Source organism: Vulpes vulpes, chromosome 9, assembly GCF_048418805.1.
Source record: "Vulpes vulpes isolate BD-2025 chromosome 9, VulVul3, whole genome shotgun sequence".
NCBI classification, from domain to species: Eukaryota; Metazoa; Chordata; class Mammalia; order Carnivora; family Canidae; genus Vulpes; species Vulpes vulpes.
Window position 1 is genome coordinate 16,248,907 of NC_132788.1, and position 23,161 is coordinate 16,272,067.

The 23,161-nt window shown below is 53.0% G+C and overlaps 1 protein-coding gene across 2 annotated transcripts in view; it reads right to left on the minus strand.

The window, feature by feature from the left end:
• GFRA2 (GDNF family receptor alpha 2) overlaps positions 1–1,966 on the minus strand; it is an 85,463-nt gene extending 83,497 nt beyond the window's left edge. The window contains exons 1-2 of one of the 2 annotated variants that reach the window (XM_072719421.1): positions 1,840–1,966; positions 761–1,241 (exon numbers count right to left, since the gene is read on the minus strand). In XM_072719421.1, coding sequence (XP_072575522.1) covers positions 761–800 — 40 coding nt within the window. In that variant the 5' untranslated portion in view covers positions 801–1,241; positions 1,840–1,966. Of the gene's footprint in view, positions 1–760; positions 1,545–1,839 lie in introns of those variants that run through there. The other variant, XM_072719423.1, reaches the window with a different exon arrangement.
• Between the last annotated feature and the right edge of the window lie 21,195 nt (positions 1,967–23,161).

Genomic DNA, 23,161 nt, shown 5'->3' on the forward strand with positions numbered 1-23,161 from the left:
GGGCCCCAGGAGGCCAGAGGTGGTGAAGGATAGGTAGTCAACGGTTGCTCGCCACCCTCCACTCCTGCCCAAGCCTCTGGCTCGGCAAAGGGTGGGGAGAAACTTGCAAAGTGTTGTCGGGAGTGGGGCCACTGGAAAAGGGTTCGGGGAGCGGGAAGCGGGATGCATTTCCCAGAGGCTGATTGGCAGGTGAGGGGATGGCTGCCGGCGCTGCCCGCACAGATGTCCAAGCAGGAGATCCTGGAGAAACCCACGCCGTCCACCCGGGTCGATCCGGGAGCCGACCAGAAAGATGGGCCTGGCACGAATTCTCTCCCCGCGACCCACAGCGTCTCCCCACCCTCTTCCCCTCCAGATCAAGAGTTGGAATTCTTTTTTTAAGTTGCCGCAATTTGAACCCATTATTTTAAGAGACATGAGTGCTATCACTGTGCGTGAGTAAGCGAGTGTGCCTGTGTGCGTGCGTGTGCGCGGCGGGGGTCCGGGCGTTCCAAGTCTCCCTCCCAGGCCCCCCCACCCCCCAGCGGAGCCAGCCACCGCGGTTCTGGTCCCCGCGCCCCCAGCCTGGCCGCCCGGGCCCGCTCGCTCCGGCAGCGCCCGGGCCCGGCTCGCTCCGCGGCGCGCTCTCCCCGCCGCTCTCCAGCCCGCGCCCCGCTCGCCCCCCGCGTTCCCGGGCTCTCGCCGGCGCCCCAACGCGCGGCCCCGCACGGCCCCCCGGGGTCCGGCGGGCGAGCTGCCCTCCCCGCTCGCAGGTACTCACCTAAAAAGAAGAGGAAGCAGAAGACGTTTGCCAAGATCATGTTAAATAAATCCCACAGTTTTGTGTGTGTGTGTGGTTTTTTTTTTTTTTTTTGTCTTTCTCCCTTGGGTAAAAAAATAATAATAACAACAACAACAACAACAATAATAATAGCCAAGCAGTGATAATCAGCCCCAAATCCAATGCGGAGATGCCGGCGAGTCCAGCCCGGTGAAGATCCCGAGTCCTGCGATGCTCGCCTCTGGCTGGAGGGGGTGGAGGGGGGGAGGCGGTGGGCTGCCTCTCAACGCCCCCCTTGCCCACTAAAACCAAACGTACACGTATATGAGGGTTTATCTGCTTTACGAGCCGACAGCCTGGTGCTCCCTCTGTCCTCCCCGCCGCCGGTCCGGGAAGGCGCGAGTCCCCGCGGGTCCAATTCCCCTGCGCTTCCCAGGAGCGGACTGGGGAGGTGGGGACGAGGCGATCGGAGAGTGAAGGGCTGCAAGAAAGCAGCGAGGGTGGGGGTCAGAATAAAATGCAAATAGGAGAGAAATCCACCGACGGGCGTGAGCGCCAGGAACAATCCAGTGGGAGCTTCGAGGACGAGAACCCGGAGTCGCTTCTTTCGCACCAAGACGAAGAAAAGATTCAAAAAAAAAAAAAAAAAAAAATCTTCTCCCGCTAACCCTTGCTCGGCTCACTTTTTTCTACTGGAATTCCAGTGACCGTGTGTCTCTGCGTGCGTGTGTCGTTCCCCCTCCTGTCCCTCCCTCCGCTCTCCCTGCTCTCGCTCCTTGCTCTCGCTCTCTCCAGCTCTCCCTCCCCCCTCTCGCTCTCTCCCTGCTCCTCCCTCCGCCCGCCCCCTTCCCCCTTCGCGGCTCCCTCGCCGCGGCTCTCGCGCCCGCGCCCCTCTCCTCCGCCCGGGGCTCGGCGCTCGGGCTCCCAGGCGGCCGGCGGCGCGGGGCGCGGGGCGCGGGGCGCGGGAGCGCGGCGGAGCAGCGACGCTCTGCAGCGGCGGCGGCCACTCGGCGCTGGTGGCGGCGCCGGGAACGCTGGACGAGAGCAGAGCTCCGCCGCCCGCCCTTCCCGGGACTGACCTGCTGCCTCGGCCGCCAACTGACCGGCTCCCCGAGCGCCGGCTCAGACCCACCAAAGCCTCCGCACCCTGCTCCTCCCCCCGCAGCAGCGCGCCCCCGCCGCGGGCGGGCTGCGCCCTCCCACCCCCACTGCCCCTGCCCCCGCCGCCTCGGCCCGCGGGTCCCGGAGGCCCGGGGAGGCTCAGCCCAGGCCGAAGGGCGTGGAGTCCAGGACCCCCCAGCCATCCCGGGGGCGTGGGGGAGGGGCGCTCGACACCCCCGGCTGGGGGCCCGGGTCTGGGGCGGGGCCCCACCCTCCCTGGGCGGAGGCGTCCTTGGGCAGGGGAGTCGAAGCCCAGCTTCCCCCCGAAAGCGCAAGGGAAGGGACCCCCCCCCTCCAGCGCCCCCGCGCAGCCCGCCTGCCTGGGTCTGGCCCCCATCACGCACACACGTGTGCTCTCCACGCGGAGCTCGAGAACTTTCCCCGCACGCCCCCCGCGCCCTCGGCCCCCGCGCGCCCCGGCGTTGCGGCCCTTCGAGACTCCCCCCTTCCCCACTCCTCTCCCCTCCCCTGGCGCGGGAGGAAGGCCGCGGTGCCCGGGCGGCCTGACCGCCTCCTCCCAGGCCGCTGAGCAGCCCGAGGCGCCCGGGAGGCACCGGCCGGGGGCTCGCACCCCACCCAGCGGGAGCGCCCGAGCCCGACCCGCCAGGGCTCCGTGCCACGCGGGGCGGCCCGCGCTCGGCGGCGTGCTGGGCTCCGAGCTCTCCCGAGGCAGCCGGCAGCCGCCCGCTTCGGAGGCTGCGGGTGGGGTCCCCCTCCCCCAGCCGAGAAGGGGGCGATTGATCCATCTGTCGATGGGCCGGGCTCACCGGCGTGTTTTAGTCACGGAATTTACAGTAAACGCCCAGAGGCACCAAAAAGGAAGCGTCTGGCTGGGAAAGGGCTGAAGGAGAGCTGAGGTTCCTGGCATGTCTCGGCAAGAGGGGGCGAGGCGGCGGGCCCTGGACACGCGGGGGGCGCACGCCCACGCACGCCGGGCACCCCAGTTTCCCTCTCCCTGCGCGCACACACACATCCTCGGCAGCGCTGGAGCTGCCTGCGTGCCTCGGCTTCGGTGCACGCATCCCTGTGTTGGGCTCTGCGCACCCGGGGTGCTGGGGTGGGGTACCTCCAGGGCCTTGTAAACTTTACGCGCTACCCCAAAACCGGATCTGGGCTGCATCTAAGGCATATCTGGTAGTGTTTTACCGTGCGTTTTTAAATGAACGAGACTCCAGAAAAGAGTAGATGTTAGAAATCGACCTGGGCGCGAAGGGAGGGGTCACTACAAAACCAGCAGCCTTCGCTAGTGGAGAAGCTAGAGGGAGCAACTTCCATCTTGCGGATTTAGGCGGGAACTCGGGCTTCCCCAGACCGGGAAGCACAGCGCGGGGCTCCTCCGAATGCCTCTCCTGTTTGGCTGACCCTGGGGCGTAGGCCAGAGCCCTATCTCCTCCCCCCGCCACTAAGTGATGTCCGATGGAGGCGCAGCCCTAGCCAGTTAGTGGAAGACCAGGCCCAAGAAAGCTAGAGCATAGGGGCTGGGGAGCGCCTCCTCCAGGCAGGCCGCCCTGCCTTTACACCGGGCCTCTCTAGTTCTAGAAAAAGACCACATCTGACAAGATCTCCCGGCCCCTTTTCCAAAATTCGGGGACTTAAGAAATCAGCTTTAGAAAAGTATAGGTGGAAGGATGACAGGCCGATAGGAAATACACTGCTGGGGAGGCTTGGACTGTAGGCTAAAGCTTGGGAGCCTGCTATAAATAAACTTTCTCCCTCTGCTCCCCCACTTCAGGGCCTACTGGTCACCCAAATGAAATACCCTCTACCATCCCAACACTAAGGTGTCCTCTGTGGGTTTTCCCTCTTCCAGGGGCTCTACTCCAGGCTTCCAAATTAGCATATCCCTCTTTCTCCTCCAAAAATTTGTTGAGCTGTCTTTTCACCCTGGCTGGGTATATAAAGGACAACTCTAAAACACGTGGAAACTTTGCTTGGGCCCCTTCTGGGTGAAAGAGGCTGAAAAAGCAGCAATGGACACCCAGGAATGGCTCCCACTGACTCACCTTCATGGTGCATCTGGTAGCAAGAGGTAAATGGCTGGGACCCTTCAGAACATAGAACCACCAGGCCTTCATAAAGACAGTGGGCAACACCAGCCAGATCGACATTTGGCTTCTTGTGGCCCTCTCTTCCTCCCTGTCTATACAAACCTCTCCCACTACAGCCTACCCTCTGCTGACCCCAGCCCTCAACCTGAGCTGCCCTTAGATATGCAAAGTCCAAGGGCCATACCACTATTTCCTGAGCACGTACTATATGTAAGGCCCCCCCCCTTGGCCAAGATCTGCAGAGGACATACAGATGAACACATCCTAGCCACAGGCAATTTAATCTATAAAATTTTTACTCTATAAAGTGAGAATTAAAAAACAACAATAACAATCTTGAAGAAATTAGATGAGATACTGTGCACACAGAAGCTAATCAAATGCCTGGTTCATAGGAAGTTATTCATAAAATGTCACCCTTTTCCTCTGGGATCCAGAAAAAGAATTGAGAACCTATGACAAGGCATAAAACTTAGTGGGAAATGAGAAGAGAAGATTAAAAAAAAAAAAACTACAGGGATCCAAGGGAAAAAGAGACTACTTTGTAGAGGATGAGGGATAGGCGATCTTGCAAGAGGGAGTCATGGGAGAAAGGAGAGTCAGCAGGTGTAAACAAAAGCCCCTGGGGCTCACTGATGCACTTTCACACGCCCTCAGGTACTATATCCTTCAAACCACCTGCAAGGGCCCAACCCAGCTGCCCTGAGCTAACCAGCTGGTAAGCCTCCTGCTCACCCACCCACTTTGCCTGTCCCTCCACCATTAAAGATCCAGAAGTTATGATGTGCAAAGGGGAGGGAAAGAGAACACTTAGGGCTTCAATTTCTTCCTTTGGCCTCATCTTTCTAGACCTGCTCATCCTGTGGAGTAGATTCACTGGAGGGCAAGAGCAGTAGCAGAGAGAGAAGAAGGACTGGGATAAGGGGTTACAGCCCCACTGCAGTCCACACTCGTGCAGTACACACACATGTGCACATACATACATGCTTGTGCACACACAGGCATGTGCACACATGCATTAGCCACAGAGCTCAGCTACCAGATTCGTGCTCCCCCAGCAGAATCTCACCCCTTCCTTTCTTTCAGTGGAGGGAAGAAGGCTGAGTGAGTGTTCCCTTGTCCTGGAGATGAAAACCAACGGGAATAAAAAGAAGGTGCCAGCTAAGGCATGTCAGAAACCACCATGGGACAGAAGCCCACCAGAGTCTCCTGAAATCAATCAACCAGCACAGATTTATTGGACCCCTTTTCTGTCCCCAGCACAGCAACAGACTGCCCCTGCCATGGAAACATTTACAGATAGAGTTAAGGCACGTACCCATGAAAAGAGTGAGCACTCCAAAGGCACACTGGGGCCACGTAAGAGAAAAGAATTAGGATCACTGGATTTCAGCACTGGCTGGGGAGGCAGGATTTGAACTGGACTGGAAGGATGGGTAGGATTGGGCTGAACACAGAGGAGACAGCTCTGGGAAGGGGGCGGCAAAGGTAAAAAGACAGTGGTAAGAACGGTTTGAGAAACAGTCCAAGAGTGAGGAGGAATCATGGGCACAGGTCAGAAGATCTGGAAGGTGCCATTGGGATGCACAGTGGAGGACCAAGCTAGCGAAGGCTTCCAACTTGCTCCCCAAGAAGCCGCGAAGGTTTCTGAGCAGGCAAGTGACATAATGAAAATGGTATGATTGATCTGACAACCCTGTGAAGGATGGAGACAGGAGAACAGTTAGGAGGCAATTTTAACAGTCTCACCAACCCGGAGGAGGTGGTGGGCTAGACAAGGAGGTGGCGGTGGGCGTGGCAGGTGACTATGGACAGTAGCGGTGGGCAGGGACAGGAGGTGGGCGTGGACAAGGACGGTGGTGGGCGTGGCAGGTGGTGGTGGGCGTGGACAGAGAGGGTGGCGGGACAGAGGGTGGTGGAGAAAGTGAACGTGAACAGCAGGTTGTGATGGGCCTGGACAAGGAGGCGGCGGTGGGCGTGGACAGAAAGCAGTGGGGGGCAGGGACAGGAGGTGGTGGGCGTAGATGGGAGGTGGTGGTGGGCGTGGACAGTAGGTGGGAGGAAGCCTGGGCACAAAGCAACAGTGGGCGGGGGCCAGGAGGTGACGGTGGGCGTGGACAAGGAGGTGGTAGCGGGCGGGGCAGGTGGTGGTGGGCGGGGCCAGGAGGTGAGGGTGGGCGTGGACAAAGAGGTGGTAGTGGGCGGGGCCATGAGGTAACTGTGGGCGTGGCCAAGAAGGTGGTGGGCGGAGCAGGAGGAGGTGGGCGGGGTCAGGGTTGACGGCAGGCGGGCCAAGGAGGTGGTAGTGGGCGGGGGCAGGAGGTGGTGGGCGGGGCTGGGGTGACGGTGGGCGTGGACAAGGAGTTGGTAGTGGGCGGGACAGGAGGTGGTGGGCGGGGCCAGGGTGACGGTGGATGTGGCCAAGGAGATGGTGATGGGCGCGACAGGAGGCGTCAGTGGGCGTGGACAAGGAGGTGGTGGGCGGGGCAGGGGTGGTGGGCGGGGCCAGGAGGTGGCGGTGGGCGTGGCCAAAGAGGTGGTGATGGGCAAGGATAGGAGGAGGTGTCAAAGGCAATGTAAAGATAAACCTGCAAGCTCTTGGTAACAGATTCATCACAGAGGCCCGGGAGGAGAGAGATTGCTTTCTACTCAGTGGTCAAGCCAGGATAAGGTGACCAGCCCTGACTTCTCAGGCTTTGTCAATTAGAAAAAATAATTTAAGTAACAGCTTTATGGCAAGATACATGTTATTTCTTTAATTCTTATAATAACTCTGTAAGGTAGTTAACTATTAAGAGCCTCATTTATAAATGAGAAAACTGAGGCAAGAAAAGTGATTTAACTTGTCTAAATTTAGTCATATTTTAAGTGGCAGAAACATACTTCGAACTCTGGCAGTTGGGATCCAGGCTTCCTCCCTGGTAACCTATGATCCTAAATAAATAAGCCAAGTGATGGCTCTCCAGCCTGTAAGTTTTTCCATCCCAATTCAGAGCATCTTCAATATTCCCCGTTCTCCCTGCCCTGCCCAGCAACCAGTGTGAAGACATTGTAAAAACTGAAATTTCTTTTTCCTGGGACCCTTGTCTGGCCTGATCCTTGGATTTCAAGTGGAGAGCCTAGCAAGGATCCTGTCCAACATGCCCTAGCTGCACAGTGCCCAGCTCATTCATGGGCTTTCCCAGCTCTGCTCCAGCCACCTGTCTGCTTGCTAATGGCAGGCTGGACCCCCTTACCAACATCCTCTTCCCACAGGGCCACTCCAGATCCAAGGCCTGGCCTAGAAGGAGAGAACTAGTCTGGGAATGGAGACTAGCAAGGATTCAACTAAACCATCTGATCCCCAAGAGTGAACTGGGCTGCAGGGCAGGGTGGGTGGGACCAGGCTAGGAGGGAAGAAATGCATGCTGTGCTCTGGGGTATTGATTTCTCTAATTGATTTTGGTCAATGTTCTCTGTGCTTCATCATTGTCTTTAGAGGTAGGCACCGCAAGAGGTGGGAATCTGGCTCTACTTAGCCTCTCCCCAGGGCCTCCCAGAACTTTCTGCAGCCCCACCCATGCCAGGGAGTCCCCAAGCCCGGGGTTACCCATTAGAGGGGGAGGATGCTGCTGCTGCTGCTGCTCATGCAGGGATGCAGGAATGCAAATGGGAAGTTACTCCTGGCAGGGAACTATCAGAATCACTTTCTGTGGATATAGCACCTCCGAGTTTCATGGCTTTCTCCTCCCTAATCATGAAGCCCTCACAGCATCCCTGGGAGGAGGGTGTAGCAAAATTAGCTTCCCTTCCAAGTGAACCAACTCAGGCTTGAAGATGTCCCACGATGTGGTCAAGGTCACAATGCAGCCAGCAAGTGGCAGAGTGAGGACTCCAAAGTAGGTCCTTCCACACTCCCGTCTAGTGAGTTCACTCTTACCTAGTGAGTTTCTTCTAACACAGAAACCAAGCATTCATCCATCCTGCCAAGGTGCTGGCCTCTCCTCTCCGCTGCTTTCTCCACCATAGGGGATCATGGAGGAGAGGGAGAAGGCACCCACTAATTTTCGGCAGTGTCTTTCTTTCATCCAGGACAGATCTAGGAAGGACTGTTTGTCTAAAGTCCTCTTTCACCTGAAGTCACGGATATCCTCAAAAAACTGCAAAACCCCATTTCTCCTCTGCCCCCTTCACAACTCCCCAATGGCAGCAGGAGCTGAGCCGGTAAATGGCCCTTCTGGTGAGCTACTGTCAGCTTAAAATATCCCAGCTCACTGTCAAGCCTCCTCCCCAATGGCCCTGACTGTGCTGCTTGCCGCCTGTGTTGGCACCATCCAGGCCACGCCCCAGAGTTGTCCTGGTGCCAGCACTGTGCTTGGCAGACCCCAACTGCCTGGAACAACCCCACATCCTCTCCTGAGCATGCACACCCACCCCAGCTCTCAGGCACTGGCCATCTGCCAGGTTACCCAAGGTCAGAGGCAGAATCCAGGGAGAGGGGCAGTGATTACTTCTGCTAAGCTGTGGGGAGCCGGCTCCTGCTGGCTAGTGGCCCCCAGGAGAGCTCTCAGACCCAGCAGCTCCCCACAGAGACTATGTCTTTATTTAGCTTAGCCTGGCGAAGTGGGTGGAGCACCAGAGCTAAGTCTGAGATGGACTGTCACTTGAAGGGCCCAGGTCCGTCTCCAGGGGGCTGGAAGGCAACTCACAAGCGGTTATGGACAGAAAACCAGGACCAGAATGTCCTTCTCTGAGCAGACATGCCTTCCCTGGACCCAACCTAGAGCTTGGACGGCTAAGCACATTTACCTTCATGGCCCACCTTCCTCACCCTGACCTCTAATCCTGGAACTTCTTTTGTCATCATCCAAAATGATCTCTCCTTATCTCCACTGCCCCCATGCACTGTGCTTTCCTCCATTCTCTCTCTTGCCCCGGTAGGAAAGTCTGAAAGGATGATGCTGCTCCCAAAGGGACGGGCAATGTTTTACCCAAAAGAATGAATTGCTATTGGTAGAATTTCAATCATCATGAGCCCTCAGGAGCTCAGGGTTGAAGGAAACCTGCAGGACAACCAGAATAAAAAGCCAAAAATGCATAGCACTCAACAGCTTACAAACATTTTTTTTTCTGCAAATTCATCTCCCTTGGACCCCCCCCCCAAACAGCCTCTGAGGTGGGCATTTCTGAGATAAAAAAGCTTAAAGTCAAGATATCAAGTGACTTATTCATGATCACGTAGTGAGTTGCTCACCTAGGACTTGGACCCAGACCTAAACTGATTCCAAACTTCCTATTTGTGAGGTGGCTTCTGCTCAAATACTTCAGTAAAATAAAAATAAAATACTTTTTAATTGTAAAAACTAAGACAACTTCACAAAAACATTGCCCATAACTGGGTGCTCATTTCTCCAGGGGGTTTATTTCTCCTCCCATTGCGAGTCCTAAATAGCCTGGATAATTGAGACATTCTTCCTTATGCCAAGATGGAATCTGTCTCCCAAGACTCCCATGTCCTCAAGGATGGGACCTGTGGAGGAGTTCCCCCCCCCCACACCTCCAGACTGCACAAACCCATGGACAGCCTCCTGACATCAGCCTCCCTGACAGCAGGCCTCTTCTGGGAGCTGTCTGCTTTCAGCAGAGGAAGCAGAGGCTTCTCCCATCAAAGCCAGCAGGTGTAGTCCCCACCTCCTACTCCCTAGCCCAAGTCATCATGTGCTAGGCGTCATCATATCCACAAAGCAGGCTTCTGGTTGGGCCATTCTCAGAGGTCCAGGTACCTGCTGCCTCCCTACTCCAAAAATGGGTGAGGCCCTGCTCCCTGGAGGGGGAGGGATGACTGCACTAGGTGTAGAGGCTGATGTTAGGCAGCAGGCTTGAACAATGGGAACCTGAGTAAGGTAGAAGGGCCTAATAGTGCAAACAGGCTCATTAGGCGACCTATTTCGAAATAGCCATAGCCCCCCCCCCCCCCCACCGCTGACCAATGGGCTACTTACACCAGGCACAGGTGCCAAAAAAGGGAAATTCCATACATTCCCACACCTCCTCACTACCCTCCCCCCTTAGCTATAGCTCTCCCGCCACTGGCTCCTGGCAGACAGCCTATCCTTTGCTGTCCTGCCCACTGCTCCCTTGCAATGTATTCAATAAACTTCTATCTCCTTTGCTCTGCCCCAGGTGAATTCTCTCACCTTCCATGGCCTCCCCATAATTGGATGGTCCCAAATGAGGGGATCTGCACTGCTGAGAGCAGTGGGAGCTTCAGGATCCTGAGATCTTCCCAGGCCTGGGGTGGTCCCACTTCTCCATACTCTTGCAACCTGGCTCCTGGGGCAACACCCCAATTGGCAAGTGTGGCACTGTGGAAAGAGGCCAGCCTAGGGTTAGAGTTCCAACTTTAAGAGTCCAGTACTGGGGACTGGGGACTGGGGACTCCAGACTGGGTGGCTCAGTCAGTTAAGCATCCACATTCTTGGTTTGGTTTCAGGTCATGATCTCAGGGTCATGAGATCAAGCCCCTCATAGGATTCCACACTGGGTATAGACCCTGTTATGATTCTCTCTCCTTCTCCCTCCTCTCAACCCCACTTCCCTCCACCTACCCCACCCCCAGTTCCTGGGCACACATGCACACATTCTCTCTCTGTGTCTCTCAAAAAAATAACCCATTACTATTTGGAAGCAACACAGTTCACACAGCTGGCCCTTAGTAAGGATTTTCTAGCTGAGAGAAAGAACTAAAGGAAGGAAGGAAGGAAGGAAGGAAGGAAGGAAGGAAGGAAGGAAAGAAGGAAAGAAGGAAAGAAGGAAAGAAGGAAGGGCAGCCTTTGTACTACAGATCTTCCTTGTCTTACAATGGGGTTACAGCCAATAAACCTGCCCTAAGTTGAACATATCATAAGGAGAAAATGCATTTAATGCACCTAACCTGCCAAACATCACAGCTCAGTCCAGCCTAGCTTAAACGTGCTCAGAACATTTACAGTAGCCTACAGGTGGGCAAAACCATGTAACACAAAGCCTATTTTATAATATAGTGTGGACTAGCTCGCGTAATTGAATATTGTGCTGTGGATGGAAACAGAATGGCTGTCGATGTATCAGTTGTTGACACTCATGATCACGTGGCTGACTGGGACCTGCGCTCGCCACCACTGTCCAGCATCATGGGAGAAGCTTGTACTGTATGTCACTAGCCTAGGCAAGGCTCCAAATTCAAAATTCAAATTACAGTTTGCACTGAATGCATATTATTTTCACATCATTATAAAGTTGAGTGTTTGTAAGTTGAACCATCATCAAGTTGAGAAGTCTCTGTTAGAATCTCTGTCCTCTCTTCATCTCCACCCAAAATCACCAGTCCATCTTCCACCCTATTCACCTCATGCACTGAGCCAGCCGGATGTACTTGGGTTTCAGCCCCAGCTCTGCCCCCACTCCATGTGCAACCTTAGGTCCACTGGGATGATAATCCCTTACGCCACCAGCCATACAGAGGAGAAAGATCCAATAAGATGCTGCATGTAGCAATGTTCTGTGGGTGCATGAAGAACACCCTATGTTTTGGGGCAGCCCTTCCCCATCTGCTTCAGAAGTGAGCAGCCCACACCTGGTACACTGCTTGGGACAGCCCTTGCTACTCCAGTGACTTGGAACTCCGTGGTAAAGAGGGATATCCCCTTTTCACAGATGTGAAAACCAAGGCCTCCAAAGCTAAGCGCTTACCATACTCTACCGACAATGCCTGTTTTCTTGTCTAAACCCTCACCCCACCCAAAGCTCTATGCAGACTGGACCTACATCTTCTTCATCTCCATATGGTCAGAGACTGGCACATAATCAGTATTCAGGTAAGTGCTTGTTGAATTAATGAATTGAATGAATGAATGAATGAATGAATGATGCCCCTTCCCTGATCTAAGCTCAGCAGGAGGCTCAGGCCCAGGATCACTGACCTGAATAAAAACCCTTCTTTTACTGGCCTATTGTTGGACTCACTGGGGTCTAACTGATCCATATAGAATGCTTCTCCTCCCCCATTCTGTTCTCCATAGGAAAAATTGATAAATCTGACCAAAGGATTTTTTTTTTTTTGCCATTTAACTTCTTTTAATTCAGACTAGATTGGCTTATACTCTTCGCTTTAAAGTCTAATTCTATAAAGACTTAGTACGTTAACAGTTCATTAGAATCCCGATCGACACAATGAACTGCCTTGCTCTTACTTGTTAGCATGTAATCCCCCACCCCCTGCACTTCAGCCCAGCGACCCTAATAATTCCTACTCTGAAGAAATGAAGCAGCTACAACCTCGGTTCTCCCCAAACCTACCCGCCCCCACAATGGGTGATGGAGACCTAGCCAACAGAGAATGGGCAACAGTGTCAGAAACACAGGTCTCTCCCAAGGGTTTCTAAGCAGAGTGTACTTAGAAGAGTAGAGCTGGTCTATGCCCCCTCCTGGGCAGTCAGGGTCCACCCGTCAGTGTGCACCCTGTCGGGGAGGAGGGCCTCCAGATTCCAACCTTGCCTGCCACCCAAATGACCTGCTCTCCCATTTCCTTTCAGCCAGCTGCCACTTTAGAAGACAATCTGATAAACACATCCTAACCCAAGCGATAATCCATGTATTTTAAGTTTGTCAGTGCGTTGCATTTTCCAGAACTAGCAAAACTGATAACAGTCTTTTTTTGCAGTCAATCCTGATCAATCAATCATTGAGTTCTTCAATACCTTCTCGGTACTCCTCTCTGACACATATGCATTTTAAAGAAATATGAAGAGAGAGACAAGGCCTTAATGTAAGGTAATGGTTCTCTAATGGTGGAAATCAGGCACTAGGAGAGAGAGATTCAAATGAGATCCGAGAAGGCAAATCTGCTGCATTCATGCACCACTCCCCTCTCCTAACCATGGCAGATTCTGTTAATTGATCGCAGCTAAGACTTCTCAGTGCAGCGCTCCAGGCAGCCATAACCAGACATTTGCAGTGGGCACACAAGTTCATCTAATCCATTTGCAAGTGCTGCTTGATGAATTCTGAATGCCCTCTGGTCCTAAGATCTGGGGTTCTCAGAGGTGTCTGGGAAGCTGCTCCCTTCACCCTTCAAACCACACCCTAGCTGACCCCACAGTTTCCAGCCAGGCCAGGGGTGTCCACTGGGGGAGTCAAAGGGCTTTTCAAAAGAGAAAGCCCTTTCCACTCCCTAAAGGACAGGGAACGGGTCTGTTGGAAGAGACCTACTGTGCCAAGAAAAACAACCAGCCCCTGGTGGAATCTGATGACTAATTAAAACCAATCCCTGCCACAGAAGAGCTTCCACCTGCCGTCAGCCCTGAGGGAGCAGGCATTTCTTCCCGAGGTGCTGCTCGCAGCCCCTGCAGGACCACCATACCCGGATGCTCCATCCATCTGCTCCTTGGATGGGATTCAGGCCACCAGAGGATGAGAAAGAGCCTCCCCTCTGCCACTCTACCCCACTGAGGAGCTAGGAATAGGGGAGGCCCCATGGCTGATACTGTTTGCTAATGAGTGTTCTGGGAGCACTTAAATGGACTACACAGGTGCAACAATGAACCAGCCACACATAATATCACCTGCTTGGCAGCCAACCCAGCCCTGACATTTCCTCAGGGGCAGAAGACAGACACAACGTGAGCCCCAGGGGATGCACACAGCTGGAGGGCAGGCAGCAATGGGGCCTGCGTGCATTCCCTATCCTGCACACCCCCATTACAGATCTGTACCTTCAGAATTCCAGTTGCAGCTCCTTTCTCACCTCCCTTCACCTGCTGGTTCCTGTCCACTTCTTCAAGGGGACACTGGATTGAGCATCTACCTCACTCCAGGCATGCCCTGCTGCCGAAGGTACCACAGACAAGGCCTCTTCCCCCAAGGGGCTCCCGTCCCAGTCCTCTCAACGTCTCTCCAGCTTCTGACCCTGCCACTGGGACCCCACGCTGGCCTTTAAATTAGAAAATGCAGCATAACAAGAATGCCTCACAAAGCACCCTGGCAATATCTTATTCAGTTCTCAAAACCGCCTGTTCAGTCAACGGGTTGTGATGGTCACTGTGAAGATGGGGCCCACCACTGGCTCACACACTGACTAGCTGCGTGACCTTGGGCCAGTCCCCTCACCTAGCTGCATCTCCAGAAAACAGTGACAATGGGCCTATACTGCCCTCACACAGCTGTGGCCCACTCAGCCATCACCTAAGCACCTGCCATAGTAGACACTGAGGCACAAAATCAACAAATGCTTTCTGTCTTGAATAAGACAGTATCAAGGAGCTTCCCCCCTGATTGTGGAGAGGCAGATGTAAGAACAAAGAAGTGTAACATCATTTGGAAGCTGAATAGTGGTAGAATTAGAGCATAGAAGAGAGAGAGATTGATTAAAAACCGGATGTGTGTAGCAGTGGGGTTGTCAGGAAGTCATTACATAAAGAATTAACGCTTTCTGAGCTCTTGCCGGGGGCCAATTCCCATATAAATAATTGCTCCTAGGACTGAAATGATGGCGTGAGCCTGGTCTACAATGAACTGTGGAAAGCAGTCCAGTGCGAGGTACTAGTTTTACTGTTAAGATAAAATGTCAGCCCTCAGCCAACCAAAATGGGTTAAGCTAGGCTACATACGTTACAGCAGAAAACATGAGGGTCTCTGAGGGTTGCACCACGAAGGTTTCTTTCTTCTTCACAAAAGTGCTCAGCTCCAGTTTGCAGGGACTCCGCTCCACACAGTCACTCAGGGATCCAGACTGATTGACACGCTATCGTTTCACGGCCGGAACAAAACGGCCTCCTCTGTCTGTCCCTGAGGCAGGAGCAGAGAGAGCTGGAGTGTAGACAGCTGGCCAGAGTGATTCGGGTCACTTTCACCCACAGCCCATGGGTCAAAACAAATATGCAGTCCCATCTGACAGCACGGGGACCGGCAGATGTGGAGAAAGGTGGAGTGTGTGCTGCGCATCGATGTCTTTGTCGTGGGGGCCAAAGAAAAGCTCTGCCTCCTGCAAAACCCTTTAAAGTATCTCAGAGAACAGACTTTTGTCAACTATCAACTCTTCTGCTCTTACAAGACAAAAAACATCTGTGGATCAGATGTCTCCCGGGGATGAGGCAGGAGTCTGAAGGGAGGTCCCACCTGCCGGGTGAGGACAAAACAGGGCAGGCTCCTCATCCCCTGAGCAGACGTGCCCACACGGGGGAAACAGCCCCAGCCAGTCCCACTAGAGGCAGGTCTTCTGCGCCTCTTCCTCTGGTCCCACACTCCCCTTGGCAGCTCTGCTACAGCTTCATATTTGTTTATTTTTCCTGCCGGGGTTTTTGCAGTATTTCTCCTAAGTGGGACAGCTACATCAATAAGTTCCATTGCATCAGGAGTGTGATTGAAGAGCAGAGGGCCGGCTGGCTTGCTGGCTGGGGCTTCTGGTCTGATGCACAAGGCACCGTCTCTCACACACACACATACCCTCCCCCACTGCAGTCTGGCCCCTTCTGCCCTCTTCGCCCCTTTACCCTGCCTCCAGCCGCCAATTCCATTCTGGTCCAGGACCCCTGCTCCAGCCTGCCCAGTCCGCACATCCATCTCTCAAAGCCCCCACCACAGGTCTTAGCCTCCTCCAGCCCAGAGCTTTCACTCAAGACATTTCTTCCACCTAGAATATCCTTTCACCATCTCCGCCTGTCAAAATCCTCCCCAGATACACACAAAAATGTCAACAGCAGTTATCTCTGGCTGATGAGATTACAGATTATCTTTATCTTCTTCTTTCCAATTTTCTCTATTTGGAGATTTGGGAGAATGAGTGCATGTTATTTTTATAATCAGAAAAACACAATGAAGTCATGCTTCAAGTCCCTGCCCTCCTGCAAGGCTCCCCCTCACCTGGGCCTACACTTCTTTTTCTCCCCTGAAATTCTGTGGCTCTTGGCCCGATCACAAATTGCTTTGCACTCTGGTGAGTTTGCTGTGTATGAATGTCTGGTAACCACAAATTGTAAGCTCCATGAGAGCAGGGACCCATTATTCACATCTGCCCTACCCTGCATCGTCCCTGCATATATTAGGGCTCCAGGCAACACTAAGTTGTGCGTGACCCTTACCAGTTACGGGGGTTATAGGGATGGTCCTGGCATACCTTACATTGGCTTGGGGAAGTGGAATCACAAGAAGTTAGAATGAAGGGGCCTTGGAGTTTATATTACTTGAATGCCCTGTGTTTATACAGACTGTTTCTGACATTTTCATTTGCCCGCTAATAGGGTTTTATTACTCCCAAACTAAAGCCTAGAGAGGCAACGCAATTTGGCCCAAACGTCCAGAACCCACAGCTCCTGTTGCCCAGCCCATGCCTTAACCACTAAACCACAGCTGCCATTTATTAATAGCCATTTCCCCGCCCAGTCAGCAGCTGGACATGGCTTGCCAGGTTAATAATTTGTTCATTAGGCGCCTAATGAATTACTTGTTAATTGCTAACTTGATGAACAGCCAGCAGTCCCCATCTGCCTGGAGAAATGGCAGCGAAGGACCGCACGGGGGCCAGCCCAGCCCCAGCCACCGGAGAGAGCAGGAGCCTTCGGCCCGAGGGCAGCAACAGGGGCTCCCAGGGGACAAATGGGAAGAGCCCACTGAGAAGCACCCAAGGGTGGGATGCCGTCCAAGGAAGTAGTGCTGACAGGACACCCCTGCTGGACCTGGAAGTCCCCTGCAAATAGCCAGAGCAGCCTAGATGTTCATCCCCTGAGCCTTTCTAGCCCCCGCCCCACAAAACCTCCCCTAATGATCTCCTTTCAGTTTTATTTTCTCTGTGCTTCCACCACTGGAAGTTAGCACCACTCAATTTAAACCTCACATATACACATATAATTAGATGCCATTGTATTTTCTCCGAGCGCTGGTCTTAGATCTCCCCCATCGCAAGGCAGCCAGGATATCCCATCAGACGTCAAGCTTGCTGAGAGTGCCCACCACATCTTTCTTCTTCACACTTGTATCTCCCATCCACATCGTGCCCAGCTCACTGAGTAGTCATTAAAAGAGTGAATACTTTGTACTTTTCTTTGTAAATCTGCATTAGTCTGCTCAGGCTGTCTGAACTAAATGCCACAGACTACGAGGCTTAAATTCTCCCACGGCTCTGGAGGCTGGAAGTCCAAGATCAAGGTGCCAGCAGGGTTGGCTTGTGCCCAGGCCTCCCTCCTTGGCTGGCAGGTGGCCGCCTTCTTTCTATGTCCTCATACAGTCTCCCCTCTGCGTGTGAGCATCTATGTTACCTCTGCGTGTGACCCAACGTCCACCTCTCATTAGGACACCCTCATAAAATAGGATTAGGGCCCACCCTAACAGCCCCATTTTAACTTAATTACCTCTTTAAAGACTTTATTTCCAAATACAGTCACATTCTGAGGCCCTCAGTATCAGGACTTCACGTAGGAATTGGGGGGAGAGGGGGCGGTGAAACAATTCAGCCCATAACAACTCTCCCCTCATAATGCCTACCTCAGTGCCAGGCACATATTAAATATTCAAAACATGCTCCAAAGTTGATAGGCATTCTGTTTCCTCTGGGAAAGGGCTCATCTCTGCGGCCTGAGCTCCCAGTCCTGCATTGGTCCCTGAAAGACTCTACTGCAGAATGTTTCAAGCAAACCCCCTTGGTCATGTCAGCTCCAAAATCCTAACAGCTCCGTTATTTTCAAAATCACTTCAGAGCAGCCCTGAACAGAGATGATGATTTTCTACATTTGCATAGCAATTTTGTTTTATCAGAGCACGTTCCTATTTCATCTTTCCAGCATGGCTCCGAGGGAGGAAGAGGAGGGTTATGGTGTCCATCATAGGGACAAAGAATTGAATTAATAACTTTTCCCAATCAAGCTAAGCCCAGTGTGACTTTCCCTCCCAGGGTCCTTCTGTCCCAGCCCCGGTAGGACCGGAGTTGGTCATTTTCTTCTCTGAGTCTGCACACCCAGGCCAGGGCCAGGGCGCAGAGGGGATGCTCAGGGGAGACGTGGCATTGATGATAACGGGGCCGCCAGGAAAGCCTCCGCACAGAGCACCAAGAGGCCGAAGAGTCAGAACTGAGCGCACCCCCGAGCACCCCCAGGCAAACCCAGCCTGAGGGATCGGCAGATGGCTGGCTTCCGTGTCTGAGGACCCCAGCCCCCCACCCCCACAGCCCAGCTTTTCAGTTAAGGCCCTAAAGGCCAAGGTTAAATTGAAAATGAGTCTGGGAAATAATATATCTATTATCACTTTCGCACTGCTCCCAGGAACGATAAGGAAAACGTGTTTACAGTACAATCGCAAAATGATTTCACATATTATTTATTTTTATCCTTTATATCGCAGGTATTTTTAGAAGCTGCCTCAAATCCACTGTGGAATGAAACAGGGTGTGAATTTTTAAAATATACTACTCCATCTCATCCTCAGAACAATGCTTCAAAGTGGATTTAGAAGGATGTTACTATACCCATTTGACAGATAAGTAAAGCAAGACAAAGAGAGGTCGAGTATTTGCCCGGAGTGTGAGTGAAGGCCACTTCCTTGGAGTCCCCGGTTTGGTGTGTGAGGAACCCCGAAGAGGAACCAGACCTGGAGAGCTCCCTTCTAGGGTAAGGGCAGGACGAAAGAGAAAGGTCAGCATGAGCAGTTGCCAGACTCTAGCTGCAGATATATCTTCTTTGACACATTTTTTTTTTAAGATTATATTTATCTATTCATGAGAGACACACAGAGAGAGGCAGAGACACAGGCAGAGGGAGAAGCAGGCTCCCTGCAGGGAGCCCGATGTGATACTCGATCCCAGGATCCAGGGATCATGACCTGAGCCAAATGCAGAGGCTCAACCACTGAGCCACCCAAGTGTCCGGCAGATACAATTTTTAAACAATCTGTGTCTGAATGATTTCAGCTGAGGTGCAGATTCCATAGTCCCCCACAGACCACCCCCACACACACACCCCATGCCCTCATGCATCAATCCCTGCTGTCTGAGTCTATATTGTCATCAGGTCGCTTAATGCCTTTTGAACTTGCAACCCTGTTTGGTCTGTGAACAGCATCCTTGCAATGGGCTCCCTGGGGCAGCCTCCGGATGTCAGAGATGGGAGAGAACTTCAGGTATGACACAGGGTTTGGGAAGGGGAGTGGGGGAACAGCAAATGCAAACTGCATGCCCCTCCAAGCCCAGCAACATAATTTTGCCAAGGCCAGGCAGGCCCTGGCCCAGGTGATAGGGTCTGGTGCCTTAAGGCCCAGATGCTGATCCTGGGCACAAATGGACCCCACATTTTTTATCTTCATGATCATCCTCTAATATGCGATATGCAATAGACACAGAATTAACAAGCCATGGTCTCTAACCAGCTCAGCTCAGAAAGGAGAATTTGTGAGCCCCACAGGCTCCCTCGAAAGCCAAATACAAAAGGCACATAGCAGATGACACCACTCCCTTCGCTGATGAGAACAGGCCCCCAAACCCAAAGAGGCCCCTGTTGCTACCCATAACTCTGGACTCAGGGAGTGGACCTGAGCCACCACATGTGGTCTTCTCCTACTTCTCACCATGCATGTCTGTCTCTAGCTGGGTATAGTCAGCCTCCCACTCTCCCCAAGTCCCCTAATTGGTCTAGAGCCTTATTGTTGCTCCTTCATCCCATACTGATGTCCGTAGTCTCTTCAAGTCCCTCCCCTCCCCGGACAGAGTCCTTCCTGGGCATGTGCTGCCAGCATAGATCAAAATCTACAACCACTTGATGCCAGCTCCTTGGTACACTGAGGCCCCAGGGGAATGGGCTCTAAGGGAGCAGAAATGTGGCACATTCCTGTGGGACTGGGGGAATGGGAGGCATCAAAGGATCCGTCCCTTAGAGACCCAATCTCAACAGGACTGGGGCAGGGCCAAGTACCCAGAAGAATGCCATCACCACAGTGGGCTATGGGCCTGCCACGGAGCGGATGGCAATGGAGGAAGTGTCAGCTGCAGAGGCCTGATTCTCAGGGATCCTGGCAAAAAGAGGAGGTGGTGTGAGACCAAGGCCCGATTCTCAGAATGGAGCCTTGGGGACAGAGTGAGAGAGGCACTGAAGCACACTTATGCATCCCATGCCTTGGGTATCATCAGTCTTGGGGACTGGGAGGAGCCCCAGCAAGTAAGCAATCCCCAGGGGAAAAGAGGGAACTGAAAAGCCACCTGCTACCCGCCCACCCCCATCCGCAGATATCAGGGGAGAGAGCTGCCTCTTGGTAGCCTTGCAGAAATACTTGGCACTTCTGTCCTCTCTGGGAAATCCATTTTCAAATCCCACTGCCTTTGGGAACAGGACTGTGACTGCCATCTCCTGGGCCCCAAGAGACAGGTGGAGCAGCATGCAGACAGCAGGACAGCCCCAAACCCTCAGCAAAGCCAGGACAGAGGACACACTTGCAGCCACCTCCTTGGAAGTCGCTAGGGCCCCCATGGATCATCCTTCTGGCAGTGTCCTCCAGGACCATGCACTCTCTGTCTCTTGTCTCCCCCAGAGCAAACACCAGAGCTGGCCTCCCCCAAAGGTGGTCTCATTGAGGCAGCCGCATAGCTATCCTCAGCCTGCACTGCAGGAGGTCTGGGCTGAGCTTGGGGGCAGGTCTCCCCAGGGCTCCAACCCCCCTCTAAGTTCTCAAGCCAGGAGACCTTTACTTTCTGCTTTTCCAGCTCTTAAAGAACTTGGGGGGCAGCCCAGGTGGCTCAGGGGTTTAGCGCCACCTTCAGCCCAGGGTGTGATCCTGGAGACCCTGGATGGAGTCCCACATCAGACTTCCTGCGTGGAGCCTGCTTCTCCCTCTGCCTGTGTCTCTGCCTCTCTCTCTGTGTCTCTCATGAATAAATAAATAAAATCTTTAAAAAAAAAAAAAAAAAACTTGAGGCAGGTTTTACCACACTGGATCATACCAACAGTTGATTGTCCCTCCCAGGATAAAATCCCAAAGCATCTCTCCCTGGCAACCACTAACTAAACTCAGTGTCAAGGGCCCAGGAATGTGGAGCGTCCCCAGTCCTCCACCCACCTGGAGCACCAGTGGGTTTGGGGAGTAGCCCTCATCTCCATCTTGCATAAGCTTTATATTCCCAACATCCTGGGCCTTGCCAAGGGCTCTTCAAACACCAGTGACCCTAAAGACCTCCTGCACACAAGTCTCCCCTCCCTCCCCACAGGCTGTCCTAACAGCTAGTTTCTGCAGGACTGAATGGAGATCTCCTTAACCCCCATCTGAGGGTACTCATCGCAGAGTGACGAGTGCCCTAACTCAGTAGCTTAGTTTTTCTGGTTTTATTCTCTTTAACCTTTTAAAAAAGAAATAATTCGAGATCACAGGAAGTTGTAAAAAAAAAACAATTGTACAGTTCCACCTCCTAGACCCTTCCTGCAGTTTCCCTGAATGGTTAGAATTTACCTAACTATGCTTCAATAGCTAACCAGGAAACTGACTCGTTTACAATGGCACATGTGTGTGTATAGCCCCGTGTCATTTTTACTCACAGGTGTAGATTCACATAGCCAGCCCTGCGATCAAGGTACAGAACTGTTCCATCACCACAAAGGTCACCTCCTCCTCCTCGTCCTTCCCCTCAGATACCATGGGCCCCTCTATCCCCTCCCTAACGTCAGGCTGTCACTCATCTGTTTTCCATCTCTAGAAGTGTGTCATTTCCAGTCTTGGCTCCCCACGGAGCTAGTGGGCATGGAAAGCCCCTGCAGACACTGGGCAAACCCCAGCTGAGAAGAGGACTGACCAGGGCGGCAGGCTGGGGACAGAAGTGACTCAAGGCACCAGGACCCCACCTCCCTTGTGGATTCAGACAACCCACATACCTGGAGTGTGTGTGCTACAAATCAGCCTTCCCTTACCCACATCAGCCCGCTTGTCCCTTGTCCCCTTGTGCTTCCCAGCCTCCTGCTGCCCGGGAACAGCATCCCTACCTGCGTGGTCCACTCCCCCCCCCCCCCCCCCCCCCCCGCGTGAGTCCTTAAGCTGCTGCTCTCTGCTGCCCCCATCAGGCAGCTTGCTGCTCAACGTGTCTCAGGCACAGGATTTTAATTCGAAATCATGCTTCCCCGTACTGTACCTACATAATTCATTTTTACTACCTAAATATAGGGCTTAATATTTGTCCCTATTAAATTTCCTCTTGTTTGTTTCAGGCATCATTTCAGCTTATCAGGATGTTTTCAAGCCCTTGGCTCTTTCTCTGGACCTCAATTATCCCTCCTAACTGTCATCTAAAAATTTAATAATACTGCTCTCTGTGTCTTCACCCGCATCATCAATGAAATCATTGAATTGACGAGGGTTTAGGACCAAGTTCTATGGCGCAATACTAGGAGTCTCCCTTGTAGACTGAGATTTGAGATTTAAGCAATCCCCTTTAGGGACAGCTGTCCAGCAGCTATGGGTTCAGCCAAGTACACTATCAGCTGAAGTTCATTTTTTGTCATTTCTTCCCAAGGCTGCCACGAGTGATTTTTCACTGTGTTCAAAGATTGACCAGGCAAGTAGCTAGGTCTCATCAGCCTCTAAGTATAAAATGTGGTCACATTTCCTTTCAAGCACAAGTTACTATGGCTTTAAGTCCTCAATCACTTAACCAAGGATCTGATTCCCAAAGATTTCCAAGAAGTCCCAGGGTTATGTACACCTGTCTAAAACTCAGCCCTAAAATAAAATAAAATAAAATAAAATAAAATAAAATAAAACTCAGCCCTCCTCAAGGCTACCTGGCTGCTGCTACCTTCAAAGAAAGCAGAAACTCAGAAGCTAGGTCCTCTCACTGGCCTTGCCAGAGATGTCTGTCTGACTTGGAGATGGCTCTCCAAGGTGAGAGAGAGGACACCAAATCTACTCAGGACCCAAGCTTTCGCACTGTTAATGGGAAGTTGAAAGCTTTTCCCAGATCCAGACTTCTAAATTTGCCCTGGGCCACAATGGCATCCAGAGCCACCTCCCCATGCACCCCACATACATCCCCCTGCCTCCTGCTAACAGTCTTAGAGGCCTGGGCCACAGCCTGGGACTCCCCCTTATCTACAGGTGAAGTCCTCCCAGGGAGCCTGCCTGTGTGCCTTAGATGCAGCCATCCCATGTGGCAATGTGGGGCATGGGGTGCCTTCTTTAGTCTCTGTGGGGACCACCCCACTCCTGTGTATATTTAAGA